At 53.4% G+C, this 22,943-nt stretch overlaps 2 protein-coding genes across 4 annotated transcripts; both read right to left on the minus strand.

The window, feature by feature from the left end:
* Positions 1-89: 89 nt before the first annotated feature.
* Rps6kb2 (ribosomal protein S6 kinase B2) lies at positions 90-6,958 on the minus strand. Of its 2 annotated transcripts, none has more exons than XM_050137228.1 (15): positions 6,781-6,958; positions 6,472-6,512; positions 6,256-6,376; positions 5,906-5,974; positions 3,976-4,123; positions 2,644-2,701; positions 2,466-2,566; positions 2,250-2,340; positions 2,077-2,167; positions 1,857-1,964; positions 1,317-1,379; positions 1,129-1,206; positions 931-1,035; positions 726-838; positions 90-500 (listed from the first exon to the last, which is right to left on the minus strand). In XM_050137228.1, exons 1-15 carry the CDS (start codon positions 6,856-6,858, stop codon positions 311-313), a joined length of 1,455 nt encoding a protein of 484 aa, XP_049993185.1. In that variant the 5' UTR covers positions 6,859-6,958; the 3' UTR covers positions 90-310. The 2 variants fall into 2 exon arrangements, with proteins under 2 accessions (XP_049993185.1, XP_049993184.1); XM_050137227.1 differs by having other exon boundaries at positions 931-1,038.
* A 1,247-nt stretch (positions 6,959-8,205) lies between these two features.
* Carns1 (carnosine synthase 1) lies at positions 8,206-18,986 on the minus strand. Of its 2 annotated transcripts, XM_050137218.1 has the most exons (10): positions 18,895-18,986; positions 18,513-18,539; positions 16,533-16,806; positions 15,777-15,866; positions 15,046-15,533; positions 14,636-14,810; positions 14,464-14,549; positions 13,605-13,836; positions 13,231-13,511; positions 8,206-11,011 (listed from the first exon to the last, which is right to left on the minus strand). In XM_050137218.1, exons 2-10 carry the CDS (start codon positions 18,513-18,515, stop codon positions 9,785-9,787), a joined length of 2,856 nt encoding a protein of 951 aa, XP_049993175.1. In that variant the 5' UTR covers positions 18,516-18,539; positions 18,895-18,986; the 3' UTR covers positions 8,206-9,784. The 2 variants fall into 2 exon arrangements, with proteins under 2 accessions (XP_049993175.1, XP_049993176.1); XM_050137219.1 differs by lacking the exons at positions 18,513-18,539; positions 18,895-18,986 and having other exon boundaries at positions 16,204-16,675.
* Positions 18,987-22,943: the final 3,957 nt, after the last annotated feature.

Here is a 22,943-nt window from a genome sequence, read left to right on the forward strand (position 1 = left end):
AGGTCTGGAGTCCTTCAGCAACCCTCCTCTCCCTCCTCTCCCTCAATGGGCCATTCTGGGGTCCTGGGGTCCAGAGAAAGCTACTCTGCCATGATTCAGTCCTTTAATTCTCTAAGGGCACAGGTGAGCTCCCTTCTGGCGGGATGGGCGTTAGACCCGTGGTGAGTCGCTGCCAGGGCTGCACGCTGCAGCCCTCCATGTGCATGATTACAGGGCTCAGCCACCCAAGAGAAAAACACCCAGGTGGGAGGCGGCCGGGTCCTCACAGCCGACAGGGAACAGGCCTCAGGGCTGCCCTCTTCCTCTGTTCTCAGCGTCCTGGGCGCCCACGGCCCTTCTTGGATTTCTTGGTCCCTGAGGGGGGACGGATGGGAAGAGGGGCAGTGCTTGTGGGTGGTGGTGGTGATGGTGGTGGCAGGAGTGGAGGTAGAGATGGCTCCATGGGCTCTGGTGGGCCAGGGCTGGGCCGGAACCCCTCAAAGGGAGAGAACTTGAGGGGGCTGCAGGAAAAACCAAGGCAGAGTCAGAGCCTCCTAAGCTTAGGCAGGAATACTGGCAGTAGGCCCACAAACTGCCATTTTAGCAGCCCGTTGCAGATGTACAGGGACTGAGGTCCTGTGGTGGGCAGGAGACTAAGGCTAGCCCTAAAGAAGAGCTTGGCCAGCAAAGGTAGTCTATGCTAGAGAGACCCACCCCAGTCACACGCTTGCCCTGTCCCTGGGTACCTGATGGGGGTGCGGGGGCTGCTATTAAGGCGCCTGGGGGAACGCAGCTTGGGCTGGAAAGAGAAGCCCTCCTTGATGCTGTCCAGGACAGAAGGTGCCACGTACGTGAAGCCCTGTGGGGAAAGGCCAGGTCAGCCGATGCTTGGCACTTCCAGTCTCTGGCTACAATCCCTGCTCTGGTCCCCATACCCCCCCACGCCCTTACCAGGAAGGCTTGATTGGCACTCTCACTGAGGGCTGTGTCATCTGGACTATCTACTGGAGTCTGCCGTGTAAAACGGGTATCAAACTGGCTCACGTCCTCTTCTGACTGCTGTGGGAAGATCCATGTTGAAAATTAGGGGGATCTAAAGGGCAGGGTCTCCACCTGCCATGGGGGCTAAAAGGATCCCCAGATACTCACCAGACTTGGCCTAAAGGGAGGGTCCACCCGGCGGGCCAAGAGGTCATCCCAATTGATGTGCCGGAAGAAAGGGTGCCTCTGAGGGTGGAGGGTGCCCAGGAACATGTCAGAGATTCACCTTGCCTAGCTCCCTGCTTTAGCCCACTTCATCCTCTGGCCCCAACTCCTTATGCTATCCCCAGACTCACCTGCACCTCAGCAGCATCTCCTGGGCCACCCCCAACTCGCTGAACGGGATTCCGCTTCAGAAACTGCAGAAGCAGAGAAGGGGCGACGGTGGATGCCTAGTCTCCAGAACGGGGAGATGGCAAGCAGAAACAAGGTATAGGCTCTGGAACATGGCTTCTGTCCACTGAACCCCTCAATACTTCCAGAGCTGGGTTGAGTGCCCTCTTCATGAAGCCTTGGAAAGCTCTTGCTCAAGGCCACCTCAGAGGGCTTAGGAGCTATGTGACACTCCCCCGCTTAACAGGATGATAATGGCGGTTCTGATGGAATACGGCTAGCTCACAAGAATACCCTGCTGCTGAAGACAGACCCAGGACTGCTCGGGGCAGTGGTGAGGCTCTCAGAACCCAGGCCTGAACTCAATGCTCCTATCATTTCCAGAGGCAAACTGCACAAATGGGCCTGGCTTCCCCAGGGCCTAAGGACACTCAAGCCTATGTACAGGATTACTGACAGGGCTTAGGGGAAGAGATGGGAGCCTGGACAGGAGGGAGCCCCACCTTTTTGACAAGGTCCCGGGCATCCGGGGTGAGGTAGGGGGGCAGCACCAGCTTCCCTTTCATGATTTTATCCATAGTTTTCTTTCGGTTCTCTGCGGTGAAGGGCGGCTGGAGGAGGCAGAAGGTGAGAGCAGCCTAGGGGGTCTTCCCACCCAGTCCTGCCCCAGCCTGGAAGGGGGTCTCCCCAACACCCACCCTCCTCCCAAGGAGCTGGACTTGCCGATCCAGTGAGCATGTCGTACATCAGGGCCCCCAGGCTCCACCAGTCCACTGCCCGGTTGTGGCCACTGCGCACTAGAATCTCTGGGGCCCTGGGAGGCAGGTGAACTGTCAGTAAGGGCAAGCCCTCTCTGGTTATTCTCTCAGACCCAGGGCCAGTCAGGTGCCACTTACATGTACTCGATGGTGCCACAGAAGGTGTGTGTGATGGCACCATCATGAATGGACTCTTTGCAGAGTCCAAAGTCTGTCAATTTGATGTGGCCTGAGAAAGAACATTAAAAGGGATAACATGGGGTGAAATATGGCCCAGGCCTATGGGTGGGTTCCTCAGCCCTGCCTTGCAGACCACCAAGACGGGGTGTGAGCATGCGCCTGCAACAAGCTCACCCTGGCTGTTGAGCATGATGTTCTCCGGCTTGAGATCCCGGTAGATGATACCTTGGGAATGGAGATGGCCCAGGGCCAGTGTGATCTCAGCCAGGTAGAAGCTGCAGAGACAGGACAAGGTGAAGGCAGGGCAAAGGTGGAGAGAGGCAAGGACAAGCACCCCCCCCCCGAGACCCACCAGGCTGTGTCTTCCAGGAAGATGCCTTCTCGCTCAAGATGTGTGAAGAGTTCACCACCTGTGACGCAAGCACAACAGCGGCTGTGTACTCAGGCCCAGCCCTGCTGCTGCCTGTCAGTTTCTTCTAGAGAAAAATGGGGTGTGTAGATCCCACCCTACCTGCCTCCCAGAGCTGCGGTGGGGACTCAATTCAATCAGCAAACATCTACCGTCGCCTACTCACTCGGTGCCTGGCCCTGTGCTGGGTGAAGCTGGGGCAGAGTTGAGGAGACCCAGCCATTGCCCTCAGGATGCTCAGTCTGATGGGGAGACAGACATGCGCACAGCGCTCTAGGATGCCAGGCACAGGTAACAGCTCTGAGAACTTCACCACGGAAGCTAATCTCAACACAAAGATGGAGAAAGGGCAGCGCAGGCGTGGCTTTCGGGGTGTCGATATAGTGAAGAAGGATGCCGAGCATGCATAGAAGCTCATGGGGCTCAGCTGGTACTAGAGAAGCAGGTAGAAAGAGTGGGCCTCGGTCACCCTTGGTAAGCAGTGGTGTGACCGAAAAGGCCAAGGCTTTGTTTGGGTAGATGCGTGCTCTAGGAAGATGGCCTTTGCAATTAGTGGAGGATATACAAGAACCCAAGTGGGCTAGACCCTCAAAGCCAGTTTAGAAACAGACTTGCTGGGTATGGTGGCACATGCCTTAATCCAAGACAGGGACAAGGAGTATCTTTGAGTTCTTTGTGGTAAGTTCCAGGTCAGTCAATGCTATACAATGAGACCGTGTCTCAAAAGGTCAAAACAAGTAGGTGTAGTGGCACACGCCTTAAGCCCAGCGCTCAGTATGTAGACACAACACAGTCAGATCTCCTGAGTTTGAGGATCTGAATTCAAGATGGATCTCCTGAGTTCAGGGCCAGCAAGGTCTACATAGTAAGTTCCAGGCAAGCCAAGGCTACACATAAGCAGACCTTGTCTCAAAACAAAAACAAAACCTTATAGAAACAGTAACTATCCATGAGACTTCCAAGATGAAGGATGCAGCTATATGGGGACCTGGCACATGGGGGACAGGCAGGAAAGGTAGCAAAACTGGATGGAATTCCCTCCGGACATCTAGACAAACTCCCACCAGACCCACACACCCCACAAACACTAGGCACTGGATGGATGTTTGCTGAATGAATGAACAAATGGAGGACAGACAGATGGACATATGGCCAGGCATGGTGTTAGAGCCTCCCAGCCATCCTCCACCACACGTCTCTCAGGATTCCCTAAGTCTTCAAGCTCCCCATGCTCGTCCCCTGCTCCCCACTACTCAGCCTTGCCCACACACCTACCACTGAGGCACTCCAGGATGAGGTAGAGTTTGCCACCTGTCTGGAAAGCATAGGCCAGCTCCACAATGAAGGGATGCTTCACAGATTCTAGAATGTTCCGCTCAGCCCGGGTATGTGCTGTATCTTTGGCATTACGTACAATCTTGGCCTAGAGACACAGGACTGGGTTAGAAGGTGAAGTACCAGAGTGATTTCCTTTTGGCTCTGCTGTTTTACTGTTTTGTAGAACGTTCAACCCCAGTATTCAACCATGTTGGTGTTCTAGTAAGTACAAGGAAAGTCAGGTTTCAAATATATATTAAAATACAACTTGGGGCCGGGTGGTGGTGATGCACACCTTTAATCCCAGCACTCGGAAGGCAGAGGCAGGCGGATCTCTGTGAGTTCGAGGCCAGCCTGGTCTACAAGAGCTAGTTCCAGGACAGGCTCCAAAACCACAGAAAAACCCTGAGTCAAAAAAAAAAAAAAAAAATACAACTTGGTTATATAAGCGTCTAGACTCTAGGTCTGTGTAGACATGGACATGCAGTGATGTCATGATCATCTAGATCATCAGGACAAGATGACTAGAGGACTGGGAACAAGGCTCAGATGTTAAAAGTACATGCTATGTAATCATGGAGATCTGAGTTCAAATCCCCAAGTATCCACAAAAAAAACTCAATGGCGGAGGGGGGGGCTGGAGAGATGGCTCAGAGGTTAAGAGCACTGATTGCTCTTCCAGAGGACCCGGGTTCAATTCCCAGCACCCACATGGCAGCTCACAACTGTCTGAAGATCTGGTTCCAGGGAAAACTGACACCTTCACACCAATGCACATAAGATAAAGTTAAATAAACGATAAAAAAAATGTTAAAAAAAAAAGTCAAGGGTGAAGCTGGGTGAAGCCTGGCGGCAGGCGGACCTCTGTGAATTCAAGGCCAGCCTGATCTACAAGAGCTAGTTCCAGGCTCTAAAACTACAGAGGAACCCTGTCTCGAGAGAAAAAAAAAAAAAAAAAAAAAAGCCAAGGATGGCTGTGTGTGCCTGTAACCTCAGCACTGTGGGAGGTGAGACAGACGGATCACTGGGGCTTGCTGGCCACAGGCCCAGCTCCAGGTCACATGAGAACAAGAAAGTGATAGAGCAGGGGATCCTATGTTCCCCTCTGGCCTCTATCATGTAGAAATCATACATTAGTTTAAGATGATTAGGATTTGCGAAAGATCGTTAGTCAGTTGCAGTTAAAGGCTGCCCCACTACCACACCTGTCTTCTTGCTTCTCAGCCACAGCCCTTCTGCTATCTTTTTTTTTTTTTTTCCCCTCCGAGATAGGGTTTCTCTGTAGCTTTGGAACCTGTCCTGGAGCTCGCTCTATCGACCAGGCTGGCCTCGAACCACTGCCCGGGCCTTCTGCCATGTTTTGCCACTCAAATTTCTGTGTAATTCTACTGCTATGAGTAGTAAACCTTTTCAAGAACTGGTTTATCCTCTCAGTTTCTCAACCTTGACACTCTGTTTGTTGTTCAAGACAAGGTATCATTATGTAGCCCAGGCTGTCCTAGACCAACTCAGAGCCTCCTCCTGCTTCATCCCTTGAAGTCCTGAGACTACAGGGTGTATCCTACCAAATTCAGCTGAACTACTGACACACTGAGCCAGACAAGTCTTTGTTGTGGGTTCCTATTTATCTGCCTCTCTACCTTCTAGTCACTGAATGTCAACTGCACTTCCCCTACTAGTCCTGGCCATCAAAACTTGCCAGTGTGCCCCAGCAGGCAGGTTGCTCCCATTCAAGAATGACTGAAAATCAGTATGTGAAACAGCTACTAAGCCAGCAAGTGACAAGATAGACTTTGTCTTCATCATGTTCACAGCTGTCCTCCCAAAGCCTGGAACAGGTTGTGGGGTGGTAGCGACTCAGCTTTTGCTGGCTGGGCAAATGGCTCACCTTTCTCAAGACTTTCATGGCGTATATTTTCCCCAAGTTGGTGCCTTGCACTTTTCTCACCTGGAACACCTGTAGGACAGGGGAGACAGGATCAACCTTCCTCACACGTCCTATTTTCAAGGAGCCCCACCCTAAAGCTCTAGGACTGGGACCAAAAGCACTAAACTCAGCTCAAGGGTGGAGCACTTAAGATCTCTATCAGATTTAGAGGACCTGCCCTTCCCTCCCTCAGGTTTCCAGCTCTAAATCCCATCCCTTCAGAGGCCCCACACAGAAGCCTATTGGGTGTGAAGGATGGTCTGCTGCCCCAGGCTAGAGCTGAGTTCACCATGAGGGGAAGGGGTGCGTACCTTCCCATAGCCCCCCTTGCCCAGCACACTCAGAAGCTCAAAGCAATGGGGCCCGATGCGTTCAGGGCCCAGGTTCACGCTGCTCTCTGTCAGCTCCACTTCTTCATAGTGTCCCACCGTCCTAAAGACACAAAGTTAATGAGAGCAAGGCTCGGGTGTACCCCAAGTCCCATCCCCTACTCCGAGCCCCCGGCCCCCAGAAAGACCCTCACTCACTCCAGGCCAGCAGCCCTCAACTCGCCAACGGGACACACCTCCTGTGAGAAAGCGAGGGGTAAGAGCCATGGGGATGCAAGAACATCTCCCAATCCAGGGGGAACTGCTTGACCCAGGGGAAAGGACCAAGAATGGGAGACAGGAATGGGGAAAGGGTAGGGAAGAGCGACCAAGGGCAGAAAGGGAAGACTGGGTCAAGGGGCTGGGGCTGGATCTGGGAAGGATGGGGCAGTCACAGTAGGGAGTGCCGTGCCTTTGGTTAACCGGCTGGACTCCCGGGTCCAGTCGTGCCCGGCGGGAAACACTCACCGCAGGGCTGAACTCCGGCTCGCCCTCGCCCTCGCTGCCTTCCTCGGTTTCCAAGTCTAGGTCGAACACGGCGGCCATGGCTCCGCCGGCCCCGCCGGCCCCGCCGGCCCCTTGGCCCGGACCAGGTGGAGTTCTGACTGACAGCCCCAGGCTTGGGCGCTGCGTTATCTCTCCGCGACGGCAGCCGCGCGCGCTGATGACGCAAGGTAGCTTCGCCCACTCTCTCGCAAGCCCTTTAGCCAGGCGGGGAGGGAAGATGGTGGCTGTCGCAAAGTCTCTCGGGAGTTGTAGTTCCCGAGAACTGGACATGCCATCCTGCAGCCTTCTGAACAGGCTTTACTAGACTGTCTCTTCCTAATCCTGCCCTCCCGGGTCCGCACCCGACGCAAACAACGCAGAGCCTCTGGGGCAAGTTCGAGATTGAATGGGCAGAATCACAGGCGCATGCAGGTTTGAGTTAAAATGGCAAATCGTCAGCTGTTCTTGGAGCTGAGTTGCCAGGCAAGTAGTGACTGCCAGGAACCAGTTGACTGTATTAGGGACACTCCCCACAATCTCCCTAAAGCTCACAGACCCTGCAGGTCTGACATTTGCTGGGTGACTGCCTGGGCTTTGTTACCAGGCTCCCGTTCTGAAGGACTCAGCAGACCAAAATAAATATGGCCTTTTATGAACTTAAGCATAGTAAGTGTTCCTGCTTCCTGGTTCAGAATAGGTACTTAAATAGAATGTGTTTGAAAGGCCAGGCGGTGGTGGCCTTTAATCCCAGCACTCGGGAGGAAGAGGCAGGCGAATCTCTGATCTACGGAGTGAGTTCCAGGACAGACAGTCTACACAGTGCAACCCTGTCTCAAAAACCCAAACCAAACCAAACCAAAGCAAAAGAATATGGTTGAAAAGATGAAGGAGAGCTGGTGAGATGGTTGGGCTGGGGGGGATGGGAGGGTGGGGAGGTTGGAGGGTAGCGGGGTGAGGGGGTGGGGTGGGGTAAAATCACTTGTCACACACGCCTAACTACTTGGGTTCTATTTCAGACCACATCTGTGATTTTGGATATGAGTCTGTCTGGATGGACTGTCCCACTGCACAGGGGAGGCCCCTTGTGATGCAGGGTGTGAACTCAGATGTACAGAACTTATGGTGTCCAGGCCAGCAGAGTGTTTACTATCTGGATGTGACATAGGACTGTAGTTCAAGCAAAAGAAAACCTCAAATTTAGGCCTAGATGTTAAGTATAAGGGAGGCCCCTGCCAAAGGTCAGCCCAGGGGCTCAGACAACGGGGTGTTTTTCCTACCTCTCCCTCCCTCTCCCCAGCTCCACACCTATTGAACCTGGGTGGGGCACTGTTGGAAACAAACCTAGCCCAGAAACTTCACTAGTTGACAAGTCTTTATTGGGTAGGCATGACTCGGGAGCTGTCCACAGTTCCCGTGCTGGGCAGAAGCAGGCGCTTTCAGAGTAGCTTCCCAGAATGCAGAAGGTGGTGCAGACAGAAGTCCTGGAGCCAGGCTACTTAGGTACCCAGAGGGCAAAGCAGCGGAGCTGGCAGAGAACGTGTGGGGTTCATCAGAGGAAGGTGTCAGGAGCCCGAGTGCTGCTTCTGAGTGGGTAGGACCTGGAAGCTGAATGAGTGTGTAAAATAGTAAACAGGCCAGGGTGGTGGTGCTACACGCCTTTAATCCCAGCACTCAGGGGCAGAGACTGGCAGATATCTGTGAGTTCAAGGCCAGCTCCAGGACAGGCGCCAAAGCTACCGGAGCAAGACTGTCTCAAAAGCAAAACAAAACCCAAAAAGCAAAACAGTAAACAGAAAAGGCTGGTCTGTGCATCCTGTGTACATCCGCTGAGGTAGGACCTTGGAGGCAGAGTCGACTCTCTGAGTCGGCTTCCTCATCCGTGACACGGGGACAGCAGGCTTTACAACTATCCTAGACTTTAGACAGGAACGCTAATCTCAAGTTTCGTGGGCTTTGACCATGGACAGAGATCCACGTAGGTTCCCTCCTCCTATAGGTGACATGAAGAGACAGACCTGAAGGGGTGGTGGGGAGGACCTGGGTTTGGACCCACTGCCATCTGGGCTGGGCACGACAGTGTGGACATGAAGCTGCTGTTTGTTAGCTACTTAAAGGCTAGAGTGTCCCAGGCTTTATCTTTTAGGCCACCAGTTAGCTCTCATTTTATGACACAGAGAATTCTTATTAGTTATGAAAGCTTGGCCATAGTTTAGGCTTCTTTCTTGTTAGCTCTTATAACCTGTTTCTCTTCTGTTTTGCCTCAGGGATTTTTAGCTTTTTACCTTTCTTTCTCTCTCTTTCTTTCTTTCTTTCTTTCTTTCTTTCTTTCTTTCTTTCTTTCTTTCTTTCTTTCTCTGCTTCTTGTGTCTGGCTGGCTGGCAGTTGCCTGGCTTCTGGCCCCAGGTGTGTCCCTCTCTTTCTCCCTCATTCTCTCCCTCGTCTTCTCTCTCAAGCTTAGAAGTTTCCTTGTACTTATTCTGTCTGCCCACCAGCCCTGCATACCCCTCTCCTGCCTAAGTATTGGCCATTCAGCTTTCTATTAGACCAATCAAGGCAGACAAGGCAAAATAACAACACATCTTTACATAATTAAACAAATGCAACATAAACAAATGTAACACATCTTTACACCATTAACAAAGGCAGCAGAAACAAATGTAACTCACTTTTACATAGTTAAAGTAATATTCCACAGCATAAACGAATGTAACACATCTTCGCCTAGCTAAAATAATATTCCACAACACTAGAGTTCTGGGGATACCTAGGACTAGATGGAGGCTTTGGGGAAGTCAAGAAGATCCAGAAACGTCCAGATACTTGTTTTATGGTCCTTGAGTCCAGAAGACTATGATGTCAAAATGGCTCTACTGCTCTGGAATAGACCTGAGGCAGAGGAGTATGCTGAACTAGGTTTGGGCAAGGTTTGGAAGGAGGGGCAGGGAAACAGAGCATCACAACCCCTCCCCCTAGCACTTCATCCCTGCTATTTGAAATGAGACAGAAAATGGGCAACTGGGTAGTTGGGTCTGTCAATGCCCAAGCCCTGACAGATGCCCAGCAGGCGGAGACGGGCCTCAGCAGGGCTGGACCCAGCACAGGCCACATTGCAGTAAGGCTCCTCATACTGGCCAGGTATCAGGGCCTCCTCCAGCAGGTTGAGTCGCAATAGACCCTGGTCATGGAGGGCTTGCAGAGTCTCTCGACTGCTAGGGGAACTCAGCATCTCGATGTGCTGGGACACCAGGCACATGATGCCCACCAGGTAGCCACGGGCACGAGGGTGGGCAGGCAGGGCCGGCTGCAGGCCACAGGCCACCATGGCAGAAGCCAGCAGCAAATCCACACCATAGATCTCCAGGATCCAGTCTCGAAGGTAGAACCCTCCCATGCGTGGGTTGATCTCGATGAGCTTTGGCCCGGCCCCAGTCATCTTGAGCTCCACATTGAAAACTCCATCTAGCAGCCCACAGCCCAGGCAGCAGCGAAAAGCTGCCTGTACCAGCTGGGCCTCCTGCTCTGGTGCTAGCCCAGTGGGCATGCAGGCTGCAGTCTCCGTGAAGCCAGGCAGCCTTGTGGGCCCATTATCAGAGACAAAAGCAGCCAGCAGCCGTCCACCAAACACCACCAGGTCCACATCGTGTTCTGTACCCTCGACAAATTCCATCAGCAGCATGGCATTGCCCCAGCCCAGCCCGATGCCTGGGTGGTCAGCTTCACCCTGCAAGTCATGGAGGATCCGGGAAAAGTGCTCGTGGCACTGGGGCCCATCCTTCACCAGCTGCACACCCACTGCTCCTGAGCCAAACTCCAGTTTCATCACACCTGGCAGGGGTACCTGGTCGATGGCTCTCTCCACATCAGCCTCACTCTCCAATGGGCAGCAGGCCACCGCATGGAGGGAGGTCGCAGGCCAGGGTGGGCCTGGGCATCGCAATAGGTGTAGCTGGGTACGGCTCTTCTGCTTTGCCAGACACATGGCAGCTGGGGGGCTGCAGGGCAGACCCAGCTCACGGCAGAGCAGAGCGGTGAGCACCAAGCAGTCGTCCCAGAAGGAGAAGCAGCCATCTAGCTTCAGGTTGCGTGCCCGTACCAGCTCAGCCAGCTGCTGTGCGTTCTCCTCATCTCTCCGGTGCTCCGTCACATCGAAGTGGATGAAGGTCTGCACCAGCTGGGAGGCAAAGTGGTTAGGGTCCGATTCCACCAGGTGCAGCTGCAGAAACAGAAGCGAGCAGGAGGGACCTCCGTGTCAGCAGGTGTTGGGTCATGGAGGAGACAGGATGGTGTCCCACAGGGGAGGCTGAATCATAAACACCAGGAGCTCGGAATATGTTTATTGATGACGTGTTGAATAAATGGGAAGTGCAGAGGTGGGACACCTGCTTCAGACTGGAGGGGCAGGAAGTCAGAAGGAAAAACTTCGGGAGGAAAGAGCAGTCTGGGCTTAAGGGGCCAGGAGCAAGGAGAGAACACCAGAGGGCTCACTAGGACACGCTCACAAGCAGCTCCCCCCTCCCCCGCCCTCCCCACACCTGCCGCAGGGCTTGGAGACCAGCCATCAGGGCTGAGGCTGGAGACAGGTGGCTTGGTTATCACTCATTTTGCATGTTCTAACACTGTAATGTGATGTGCAGGACTCCTGAGGGGCCGTGTCTCCAAAGCTTGTGGTTTGCTGGGGGAAACACAGACACAAGGCAGCTGATACTCAGAGCAGAAGCAGCCACTGATGAGGGGAAGGGGCTGTTTGCAAGGTAACTTGGCATCAGGAGTCTTTCAGTACTTCAACTGGCATACACACTATCAGGTAGGAACTGTGATGACAAGGCTGTTTGGGAATTCCTCAAGGACCATGCATGGTGGGAAAAAAGGCGAGGAGGCCACTGTGGTGGACTAGGGCCAGCCTGAAAGAGCCTCAGCTTTCCTGTTTCAATAGGAATGAGGATGTCTGTTGCCTGGTTAACTCCATATCCTACAATGTGAGTCCCTGCTCCTCCCAACAGTAGAGTTGACTTGAGATCTGCAAACTACTCTTTCGCCCCCCACAGGACACTATGGGCCAAGCTGCAGGAATTCCACTCCAAAGACCTTTTCCCCAAGGCAGAGCTAGACTCCTTACCCAGTTGTTCCAGACCTAGGAGCTACAAGGTTTGGCAGTACACACTTGTAATTCCAGCATTCAGGAAGCTGAAGCAGGAGGATTGTGTTTTGAGAGCCAAGTCTACACAGTGAAACCCTGGCTAAAAAAGAAAGCATGGAGGGGCAACTCCAGAGAGTAATCCCAGCCCTTAGGAGACAGAGGAAAGAGACTCTCCGAAAGTTCAAGGCCAGCCTGATTTTCCTATTAAGTTTCAAGCCACCCGGGGCTGCAGAGTTAGACCCTGTCTGACATAAATAATCACTGAATAAACAAAAATAAAATAACATGTCTGAAATCCCAGAATCTGGAGATGGAAGTAGGAAGACCAATTCAAAGGCAGCTGCAGCTATATGAGGAAGCTGAGACCACCAAGAGCTATGTAAGAACCTGTCTCAAAGATCCCAAACTACTGAGGGCTGGAGAAATGGCTTAGCCACTAAGAGCGCTTGCTGTTTTGCAGAAGACCAGAATTCAGCACCCACATTAGGTGACCTGGATCCGATGACACCCTTCTCTGGACTCCACCGACACCGGCACACACTTGTGCACACACATACATCAGGCCCCCACACATACAACATACATTTGAAAAAGTAAAATAAATCAGGGCTGGAGGGATGGCTCAGCAGTGAAGAGCACTAGCTGTGCTTCCATAGACCAGATTTGATTCTCAACATCCACACGGCAGCTAACAATTGTCTGTAACTCCGGTTCACTCGGGTTCTAGGGGATCGATGCTCTTTTCTGGCCTCGGTGAGCACCAAGCACCACTTTGGTGCACAGACATGCACGCAGGCAAAACACCCATATACATAAAATAAAAGAAAATAAAATAAGAAATGAAAACTGGGGCTCTAGTTCAGTGACACAGTGCTTGCTCGCACAGAATACACAACACCCTAAACTCAATCCCTAAAACAGCAAGGGAAAACAAAAACAAAACAATTAACAAGGTGGTGCACTTGTTAGTGTACCAGCACTAGGGTGGAAGAGGCAGGAGGATCTCTGGGAGTCTGATGCTTGATTACATAACGAATCCCAGACCTCTGCCTTCCAAGTGCTGGGATTAAAGGCGTGCGCCACCACAGCCCGGCAGACCCTTTTCAAAAATAAAGAAAATAGAGATCTGAGCTCTGAGGCTGACCTGGAGTACCACCTGCTTCTGGCACATTCCAGCCAGTCTAACTCTCTTCCTTCTTTGCCTTTTGAGGGACCTTTCACAGCAACCGGTCCCGCCCCGGCGAGGAGGCCCCGCCCCCACCTTCACCAATCAGACCGCGACCGGCCCCGCCCACCTTCAGTCCGTAGTCGCGCGCCGCTTCCCACACGAACTTCTTGCTGACGCCGCCGGCGCCGATCACCAGCAGTTGCTTTCCTTCCATCAGGTGGCGCCCCGAGCGCCGCACCATGGTCTCCACCAGCGGTGCTGCCGCCGCCTCCTTCACCGAGCGTCCCAGGCGCGGCGCGGCCCACAGCCCCTCTAGCGCGCCGCAGGCCTCCAGGCACAGGCCACTGTTCAGCTTAAGGACCGCGGGGGTCAGCGTGCGGCCGGCCACTGTGAGAACGAAGTCCACGCCTGGGCCGGGCGAGGATGCGCGGACTGAGCATCCCCTTCCCCCCCAACCCGGTCCCCACGCCACCCAGACCGAGCCGCGCCTCCAGTTCTCACCGAGGAAGTCGATGTGCACTTGGCGCCCACCGCGCTGCTCAACACTCAATCCGGCCTCCAGGGCCAGCACTGCGGCCAGCGCGGCTTCTGCTGCTTCTTTGATGCGCTGCCCCAGGAGCGCCACCTGCGCCGCCTCTTCCAGGCCGCACTGGGCCAGCGCCACCTCCAGTGTTCTCGGCAGGGTATTGTGATGCCGCACGAGCTGGTCCCCACGGCCCACACCGCACACCACCTGACCACAGTGCAGCTCAGAAGGGGCTGGCCAAGACTCACCTTTTAAGTACCCCTTTCACCCTTGAGCATCTTCCCTGCACCAAAATACAGGCCCCACCTTCTCTGCACTTCAAGAACTCCTTTCTTCCATCAAGACTTAAACTGTATAAATCACTCTTGGCTTCACACTGGCCATCTGGTCCCCAGATCCTTCGGGGTTATGCTGGCTTCCAGGCCCAGCTCGAAGATTCCAAGCATGCTTGCTCCTACCTGCTATGGCACTCTGGTTTTTCCTAGTCTTAGGGAGGGTCTTGAAGACCCTTCTCATCTCCCCTGGAGTTCTGCTGAGTACCCAGGCCCCCCCAGTTTGGAGCCCTTCCTGTGGGACTGACCCTAAATAGGTTTCTTCTGTAAGGAGGAACATACTGGAAAAGGAATCAGGCCCCTGGGTCCTGAATGGGGGTTGAGCACAGGAGCCGCGGGCTCCTGATAAAGAAGGGATCAGGAGAGTTGAACAGGAAGAAGTGTCAACCTCGGGAGTCCCCTCCCCCACAAAGATCATGTCCTCTCTGCACCAGGCCCTCATTAGATCAGTGGGATTGGACAGAGCTGGGGAGGACAGGGCCACGTCCTATGCAATTCTCACCTTGCTCAGTAGGGGCCTATCACCCTGAATCCGACACACCACTGCGCAAATGCGCACAGCCAGCTCGGGGCCAGGTGCGGGACTGCCTGAGGGAACAGGGAGAAGTTAACCGGGAGACGGGGTCTAGGAGGCCAATCTCTGCTCCCAGTTCCCGGCTAGCACAGGCGAGAACCTGGCAAGGGCAGGCGGGCAGGTGGGCACATGGCCTCCACAAGGACACTCTCCTCCTCCTCCAGCTTCTCCAGCAATGCCAGCACCGTGTTCACCACTGCAGACGGCTCCACCCGCAGGTGCAGGCTCAATGCTTGCTGTCCCCGCCAGCGCCAGCCGCTAAGCCTCACAGCCACCTGCAGCAGAAAAGGGAGGACCCTCCTCACCACCACCTCATGGGCCTGAAATGTAGGGTGCTCATGCCACTATTCAGTATGCAAACTGAGGCACAGGGCACTGCTGTGGAGAAATGGGACAGTGGCAGAGCTGAGGGTTTGGGATTGTTTCCCAGTAGGACTTGGTAATTGTCACATGGGTTCCCTCCTCTGGGTACCCACAAAGACCTCAGTGCAGAGAGGGACCTCCTATTACCTGTGATGCTTCACCCAAGGCCTCGGAGTGCACAAAGGCCTCTATTTCCTCTTTCACCAGTGTTTCCTGGCCCTCCTTCCCACTCAGCTCCACCAGCCGTAGTCCAGGGCTGGCATCCCCTCCCCGAAGCAGCCCTGGAGGCCTATAAGTGAAAGCCAGGGTAGCTGGCACCGCCACACCAGTCTGCTGGGACAGCAACCACCTCGTCAACAGCCGGTCCTCCAGCAGTCGTGCCAGCTCCGCTGAGGCTCCTGTGGGGCAAGTGAGGTTCCGAGCCAGCTCTGCCGCCTCCCTGCCATGGCCAGATTCTGGCCCCAGGCCTGCCAGGAAGTAGGTGGCATGCCGAGGGGGAACAAAATCATCCAGGAATGTCAGGCCCCCTGGATAGAAGCTCACGGCCTTGGAGACCAGCAGGGACGCCTCACCCTCTTGGCCTGGAGCTGCCACCTTCATCAGCCATGCAGGGGACAGGCAAAGGAGCATGTTTCCTGTGGGCAAAGGGAAGAAAGTGCTGGCCAGGGAATGCTAAACGGTGCCAACACCCTCCATCTCCTGCCCAGGCTTCAGTGTCATGGGGGTCAGTGACTCCCAGAACCCACCCCTGCTCAGAGCAGCTGGTCCTGTGGAATGCAGGCAATTGCCAAGGTTGGTGGGTATTTTGGGATATGGCCGGGCTAGGGCGGGGCTGCCCTTTCTGTAGGAGAGAGTAGGGACCTTGGGCACATACTCACCAGGGCTCTGGACCCCACCCTCCAGCAACAGAGACAGAAAGGTGCTGGGGGAACCCAGAATGCACAAGGTCACCTCTGCTCCAGGGCGGCCTGAGGGAAGAGAATATCGCCATGTCCACCAGGAGTCCTCCTCTTGGCTGCCCTTCTGCCCATTTTCTGTGACCTCCCCATTCCCACCCTCTCAGAGGACAGAGGGAGCGCAGCATGAAGTGGGAGGGATCTGCCATCCTGCCTTGAGACTGACTGTTTTATCTGCATCTGATCCAGAAGACTCATCCTCCAGAGTCTAACCTGAGTTTGGATTTTGCATGTGACCTCAGAAGGGTCACTGTTTCTCTAAGCCACAGTTTTCCAGTCTGTATGATGGGAACAAGTTTGTGTTCTAGCTGCAGATCATTTGGTCCACACAAAATTATTCATGACCCACCTGATCTATGAAACAAGGAGGCATCTTGGGATCGCAACTGCTCAGCTGCCTCCATAGCATCTCCTAAGACATCATTCTAGACGTTTCCGCTCCACAGAATATGCAAATGGTACCGTGGAATTCCAGGGAGCAGGGTGGGGTAGGGTGGGACGTGGTGGGGAGCCCTGACCGGATGTCCTTGGAGACAATACCTGCCTGCCTTAGGCCCTCTGATTTTGCCTTTAGACAGAACCAGAGCCTGGGGGAGACAGCCTGAACAGACAGGGAAGCAACTGGACTGAAGGTCCCTCCCTGTCTCTGGGAGACCCCCTTGTGGAGCCCGGAGGCACCTGTACGAGGTGCCTGGCTGCGGTCCTGGGTCTCAGGAAGGCCAGCTTGCTGCAGACAGCTCTGAAGGAGACCATAGTAGTACACAGTCCAGGCCCGAGCCTCAGCCTCTTCTGGGGACCCCTTGCAGTCCAGGCTAACATCCTGGCGCCAGGGCCCAGGGAAGCAGCCTGTGGGTGGCAGGGGAGCGCCTCCTTTCCATGGTCCTTCCTTTCCATCCAGGTCCTTGGAGCCCAGGGGACAGTCCCACTCCGTACTCAGTGGATCCTGGCAGAGCTGAGTGGGGGCAGAAACGGTACATCTTGGGCAGGATTGGCAAGGGAGCACTTGAAGTCACTTAATAGTATAAACCTGCCTCCCAGTCTTCCTACCTGGCTCCCTTTCAAAGGACCAGAAGAGGGTGGGGGGAAGGCGTACAAGGCTAGACGTGGGGTCCTGAGGCGAGTCCCCTGATGGGACTGCCGAGCCCCACCCACACTAACTGGCTTTCCAGGGGCCCAGGGTTTGTTCTTTGCGTCACTGCCGTCCTAGTTCCACACAGTGCGGACACACAGTAACTGCTCCTCAGGTGGTTACTCACTAAATACCTAACCATTGTCCAGCTCTGGTCTCTCTGGGCCTCAGTGACTCATCTACTATCATGGACCTTGCTGTCACCTATTACCCATTAGGTGTATTTATTTTCTATTCACCACCCCTATGCAGGGCCTCTGGGTGAGGACTGGAATCCTTTTCTTTTTCTTTCTTTCTTTCTTTTTTTTTTTTTTTTTTTTTGAGACAAGGTGTCACATAGTTCAGGCTGGCCTCAAGCTTGTGTGGAGCACGGCCTTGAACTTCTGATGTTCTGTCTCTCCTTCCAAGTACTGAGATTACAGGCATGCGCCACCATGGCAGGTTTACACGCGAGTGTTGGGGCTGGAACCCTGCCTCCTGTAAACTGAGCCAGCCCTCTGCCAACTGCCTTCAACCTCAGTCCCTCCATTCAATCCTTGTTCTTTTTCATTTTTCCTTTTCTTTTTTTGAGAGGGGGTTTTGCTCTTTCGACAAGGCTGAGCTCTCAAGGCATTCCATTTCCCAAGTGGAGAGATTACAGGTGTACCCCACTACATCTGCTCTCATGGGGAGGGGGGATTAAGCCAGAGCCCACCCACTACAGGCTAGGCCGGCATTCCTCTAAACAAATTATAGCCTCAGCTCTGTTTTGCTTTTGTTGTTTTGCTACGTGGCTCATGCTGGCCTTGAGCTGGCAATCCCACCACACCTGGCTAAACACCTCTATAGGCGTGTGGTGTCCTGGCACTGTCTTCTTTCCAGGAAGTCTGACACCCCGTCCCCTCTCTGAGGCTGGGAGTCTCAGCATGATAGAAATGGGGACATCACTCCTTGCAGTGTCTGGGCCTATACAAGCCTGGAAGCTGGGCCTATCTTTCAGGAGATAGACCGAGCCACCTTGGACAGGTTGTTTCTTTCTCTGGCTTGGTTAGCTCTCACCTGGATGCCTGGTGCATGACTTATTCCCACCCCATTGGTCCAAAGAAATATCTGGCCTGGTGGGGGGGGGGGGGATCATCTATTGGTTCAGAAACTGTAAGCTATGCCTCAGACATCCAAGGTCTGGGTCTCAGACCTTCCATGCATCTCAGGACACCAGGGCTGAATTCTTTGTGTCCTTTCCTAGAAAAGTACTCTGATGTCACAGACTGTAGGTTCATCGCTGTGTCCCCAAACCCAAACCAGTCCTGGGCACACAGGTGGTAGTTAATAGGTGCTATAGGAATGAGGAACTGTCGTTGGGCTGACAGCACCTACCTCCTGGAAATAATGTGGCCCAGGAGTGTGCCATGTGCACTGGGTAGGGGTCAAGGAATGGAGCTGGTTTTGAGGTGGGAGCTGTCAAAAGCAGGACTCTTTGGGTGCCAGTTCTTGCCCTCCCTCTATCCAGGGACTTGGGCCTTTGTGGGAAGGGACCACAAGAGACTCACCATCTTGGAGGTGGAGAGGCTGAGAGACTAAGGGACAGAGAGACAAAGCAGGGATCAGGGCAGCCAGGTCCCTAACAGACCTTTCAGCCCTGAAGACTTTAAGGAACTCAGATACCCTCTGTCCTATCCCTGCCCCACCCCCACCTCAAGGAAAAAAGAGACTCTGCTCCATGGACCCCAAGAGCCATGCACCTCTGAGTCCTCCACCCCCTCCCCCTGTGTTACTCCAGCTATACTGGGTGTTGGCTCAGCCCCTGCACCCAGGGTCCCTGTGAGTATGTAAGGTTAGTGTCCAGCTCTACAGGTTCTACAGGGTCCTCAACCTGCATTCCCACTTATCCCTGCTCCCTGCTTCCCCTGGGGTAGGACAGGAACGGGGTACCTGCTGGTAGCAGCAACTGAGCCAAGCTGGGCAGTCGAGCTAGCGGGTAGGCAGAGTCGGAGGGAGTGCGGCAGTGGTGGCGGCACTATTGCGAGTGGTGTGCCCTTATATAGTGAGCCTGGCCATGCTGGGGCGGGGCAGCCTGCATTCATGCCAGGGCCCCGCCTCCCCCTTTCCCTTGTGGCTCCCCCTCTCTGCACCTCAGGCTTAGGACAAGGGATTTGTGGGCCCGAGGGTGTTGGGATCCGACGACTGACAGAGGTAGTTCACAGGACTGAGGGGTATCCTTGGACACAGCCCTGATCCCAGGCAAAGACTGTCCAGACACAGACAGATCTACAGTGAGATCCACAGGGAGAAGGGAGGAAAGGCCGAGGGTGATCGCGGTGAGGAGAGGCAGTGTGGGGAGGACTGAGTCCAGCCTATCACTGGCACTGACTGCCTGGTGTCGGGCGCAGGCTGAAGCCTATCTTTAGTTGGAGCAGAGCGCCTGGTGCTCCCAGCCAGGCAGCTGTCAATCCTAATCAGGAGCCCCTGACTACCGGGGACACTCTCTCACAGTGCCCCCTGAGTCAGGGTCTCTGCCTATTAGGTAGCATGAAGGCAGCCCAATAAAATGCTGGTGTGAAGCCAGTAATACACTGGTTTCCATGGCAGGGCCACCAGCCAGGAACAGAGCTTCCAGAGGCCCGCACACCTGATCCCTGCACCTGCAGGTACACGCACAGTCTTCCTGAGAACCACACAGTCCTACTCAGAGCTCGTGCCATCTGCTGTGTGTATCATTTACCTGAGCTCTGGGCTCAGGATCTGGACATCTGCCCTTCACTTTCCTTCTGCCTCAGATGGGGCCAGATCCACTGTAGGGTCTAGCCCCATATGGCCTCTACCTTCCCCCAAGCACTCTGATCCCCCCCCCCCTTAGCTTCCCAGAACTGTATTGTTCTCAAGAGCAGCTTTGCAAGGAGAGCATTAAGGAGGCCCAGCACGCCTTGGGGACAGAGGTAGCAGCTTTTGTAGTTTCCCAGTGAGGGCCAACACAGTAGCCTGTGAGGGCCCCCTGTCTACCTCTCAGGAAGGAAGGTGGCTTATCCAGGGCTCCCTAGTCCTGCACGTCAACCGCTGGACTTTTCCTGCTCCAGGTCCACACCCTAATTGTCACCATTCTGATTCCTACAATAAGGGGAGCCACCCCAGGAACCCCACCCACTTCCTTGCTGTATGTATGGCCTGAGCACCAGAGGAGTCCTACTGTGGGGACAAAGTGGAGTACAGATGGGTCATGCAAGCCTCTGGAGACTCAGTTTCTCACTTTCAAATGGGGGTTACTGTGCATTCTTACAGGTCTGGCGGAGTAGGGGTTCTGGATACTAGGTGAGCTTGTGATTCCAGCAAATTCTTTTTTCCTTCCTTTTCTTTCTTTTTTTCCTAATTTATTTACTTTTATTTTATTTGCATGTATGTCTGTGTGAAGGTGTCAGATCTTGGAGTTACAGTTATTAGCTGTCATGTGGGTGCTGGGAATTGAACCCAGGTCCTCTGGGAAAGCAGACAGTGTTCTTAACCACCAAGTCATCTCTTCAGTCCTTCCCCCCTCCCCAAGACAGGGTTTCTCCATGTAGTCCTGGCCATCCTGGAGCTCCCTCTGTAGACCAGGCTGACTTCAAACTCAGAGATCCACCTGCCTCTGCCTCCACAGTGCTGGGTTAAAGGTGTGCTCAACCACCACTGCCCAGCCTGCAAGTGCTTATTGCTATAACAGGCCTGCATGAGAGCATGCAGTAGCTCAGCTCCTAACACTGCGAAAGCTGCTAGGGCTCTGCCAGTACGCATAGGGAAGCGGGAAGCGGGGCTCAGAGAGGTAGTACGGTCAGTCCAAGGTCACACAGCTGGTAAGATGTCAGCTAGCTGGAGTCCTTCCTGTGCTCCACTGTGTGTGTGCTGTTCAGCGAACAGCATGGTGCTGTCCCACCCCCGGCAAGCCTGGAGAGGCGGCAGGCCACTTGTGTTTGTCCAGCAGGTGAAAAAGAAAATTCTGAAATGTCTTAAATGTACCTACAAGTGGTGGAGGGGAGGGGAGGGGAGGTAACAGAAATAAACAGCTAGCAGCTTCTAAACTGTTGAAAGGTTGGGCCACACTCCAGGAGTTGAACCATGAGTTTTTACATGTGCCATTGTTTTTACAATCCAACCACTTAAGAAGCAATATTGCAGCCCAGCAATGGTGGTGCACACCTTTAATCCCAGCAGTCAGAAGGCAGAGGCATGTGGATCTCTGTGAGCTCGAGGCCAGCCTGGTCTACAGGGCAAAGAATGAGTTCCAGGACAGCCAGTACTACACAGAGAAACCCTGTCTGGAAAAGCCTTAAAAAAATAGCAATATTGCTGTAAATCTCAGCACTAGGCAGGAAGGAAAATTGCCTCAAAGTCCAGGCTAACCTTGGCTACTTAGTGAGACACTATCTCAAAAAAAAAAAAAATCCCACCACTAGACAGGAAGGAAAATTGCTGCAAATTTCAGGCTAACCTTGGCTACTTAGTTGGCTTACTAAGTTTACTATCTCAAAAAAATTAAAGTAATTCTAAGTTGGGCCTGCTCTCACAGGCCTTCGTTCCGGATATTGGAAAGTCTGAAGCAGTCAGGTGAAAAGTTCATACCTGGCTGGGCTACAGAGCAAGCACAAGGCCAGCATGGGTCACTTTATAAGACCTTGTCTCAAAATGAAAAATCACAGGGAAGACTGGGGGTGTGACTCAGTAACAACAGGCTTTGCTTGGCACAAGTGAGAATCTGGGCTCAACTCCATTACCTCAAACAAAACAAGACAACTAGGTGGTAGTGGCTCACACCTTTAATTACAGCATTTGGGAAGCAGAGACAGGTAGATCTCTGAGTTTGTGGCCAACCTGGTCTACATAGTGAGTTCCAGGACAGCCGGGGCTACACAGAGAAACCAACTCGAAAACACAACCAAACAATAACAAAACCCAACAAGACAAAGACACGATAACTGGGTGTGGCGATCCCAGCAATCAGGAGGCTGAGGAAATATGGTGTGTTGAAGGCTAGCCTGGGCTACACAGAAAGACCCTGGCTTGAGGGAGGCATGGTAACCCACATCTGTAATCCAAGCATTCCAGAGGCAGGTAGGAGGATTAGGAGGAGTTCAAAATCATTTTAGGTTACTTATGGAGTTTGAGACCAGTCTGGGCAATATGAGATTTTGTTTCGAAACACAAGCAAATAAGGCCCTGTCTCAATAAGAGAGAACCAGCCAGGCATGGTGGCATTCGCCTGTAATCCTAAAGTAGGAGCACCATGTCATTTTGGTTTGCTTTTTTTTTTTTTATTTACATGAAAGGACAATATTTATTTAAACAGCGCTCAAATGGGGTAACCATTGTATCATCAGAGTGCATCCAGAGGAAAAAAAGGGAGGAAGAACCAAATAAGACTCAATCAACTGCACCCCCACACCTTTCCTGTTTGATCTGCACTGCCAGTAACCACATAGGGTGCCGTCTTGTGGGAATCCAAGGAGGTATCAAGTGTTCAGGCGCATTGAGGGTCTTCATGCATCACTTGTTCTTGTAATCCCATACACGGAGAGTTTTGTCAGCAGCACAACTCAAAATAAACTTCCCCCCAGAATGGAACAGAGCTCCACGTACCCAATTATCATGACCCACTTAGTTTTGGTTGGTCCTATCCTGTTCCTGTCCCATCTTTCTTCTAGCCTTTCTCCATTGTGCTCCTTCCTCTGCTTTCAATATTGATTTTGGTTTTTCGAGACTGGGTTTCTCTGTAGCTTTGGAGCCTGTCCTGGAACTCACTCTGTAGACCAGGTTGGCCTCGAACTCACAGAGATCCGCCTGTTTCTGCCTCCTGAGTGTTGGGATTAAAGGTGTGCGCCACTACTGCCTGGCATATCACCATGTTTTGTAGCCAGCTTTGTCTACAGCAAGTTTCAGCCCAACTTAGGCTACCTATCAATAGCCTTTCTAAAAGAGAGAGAGAGAGAGAGAGAGAGAGAGAGAGAGAGAGAGAG

Source organism: Alexandromys fortis, unplaced genomic scaffold (assembly GCF_014885135.2).
Source record: "Alexandromys fortis isolate MF-2015 unplaced genomic scaffold, M_Fortis_MF-2015_v1.1 scaffold_3, whole genome shotgun sequence".
Lineage (NCBI taxonomy): Eukaryota > Metazoa > Chordata > Mammalia > Rodentia > Cricetidae > Alexandromys > Alexandromys fortis.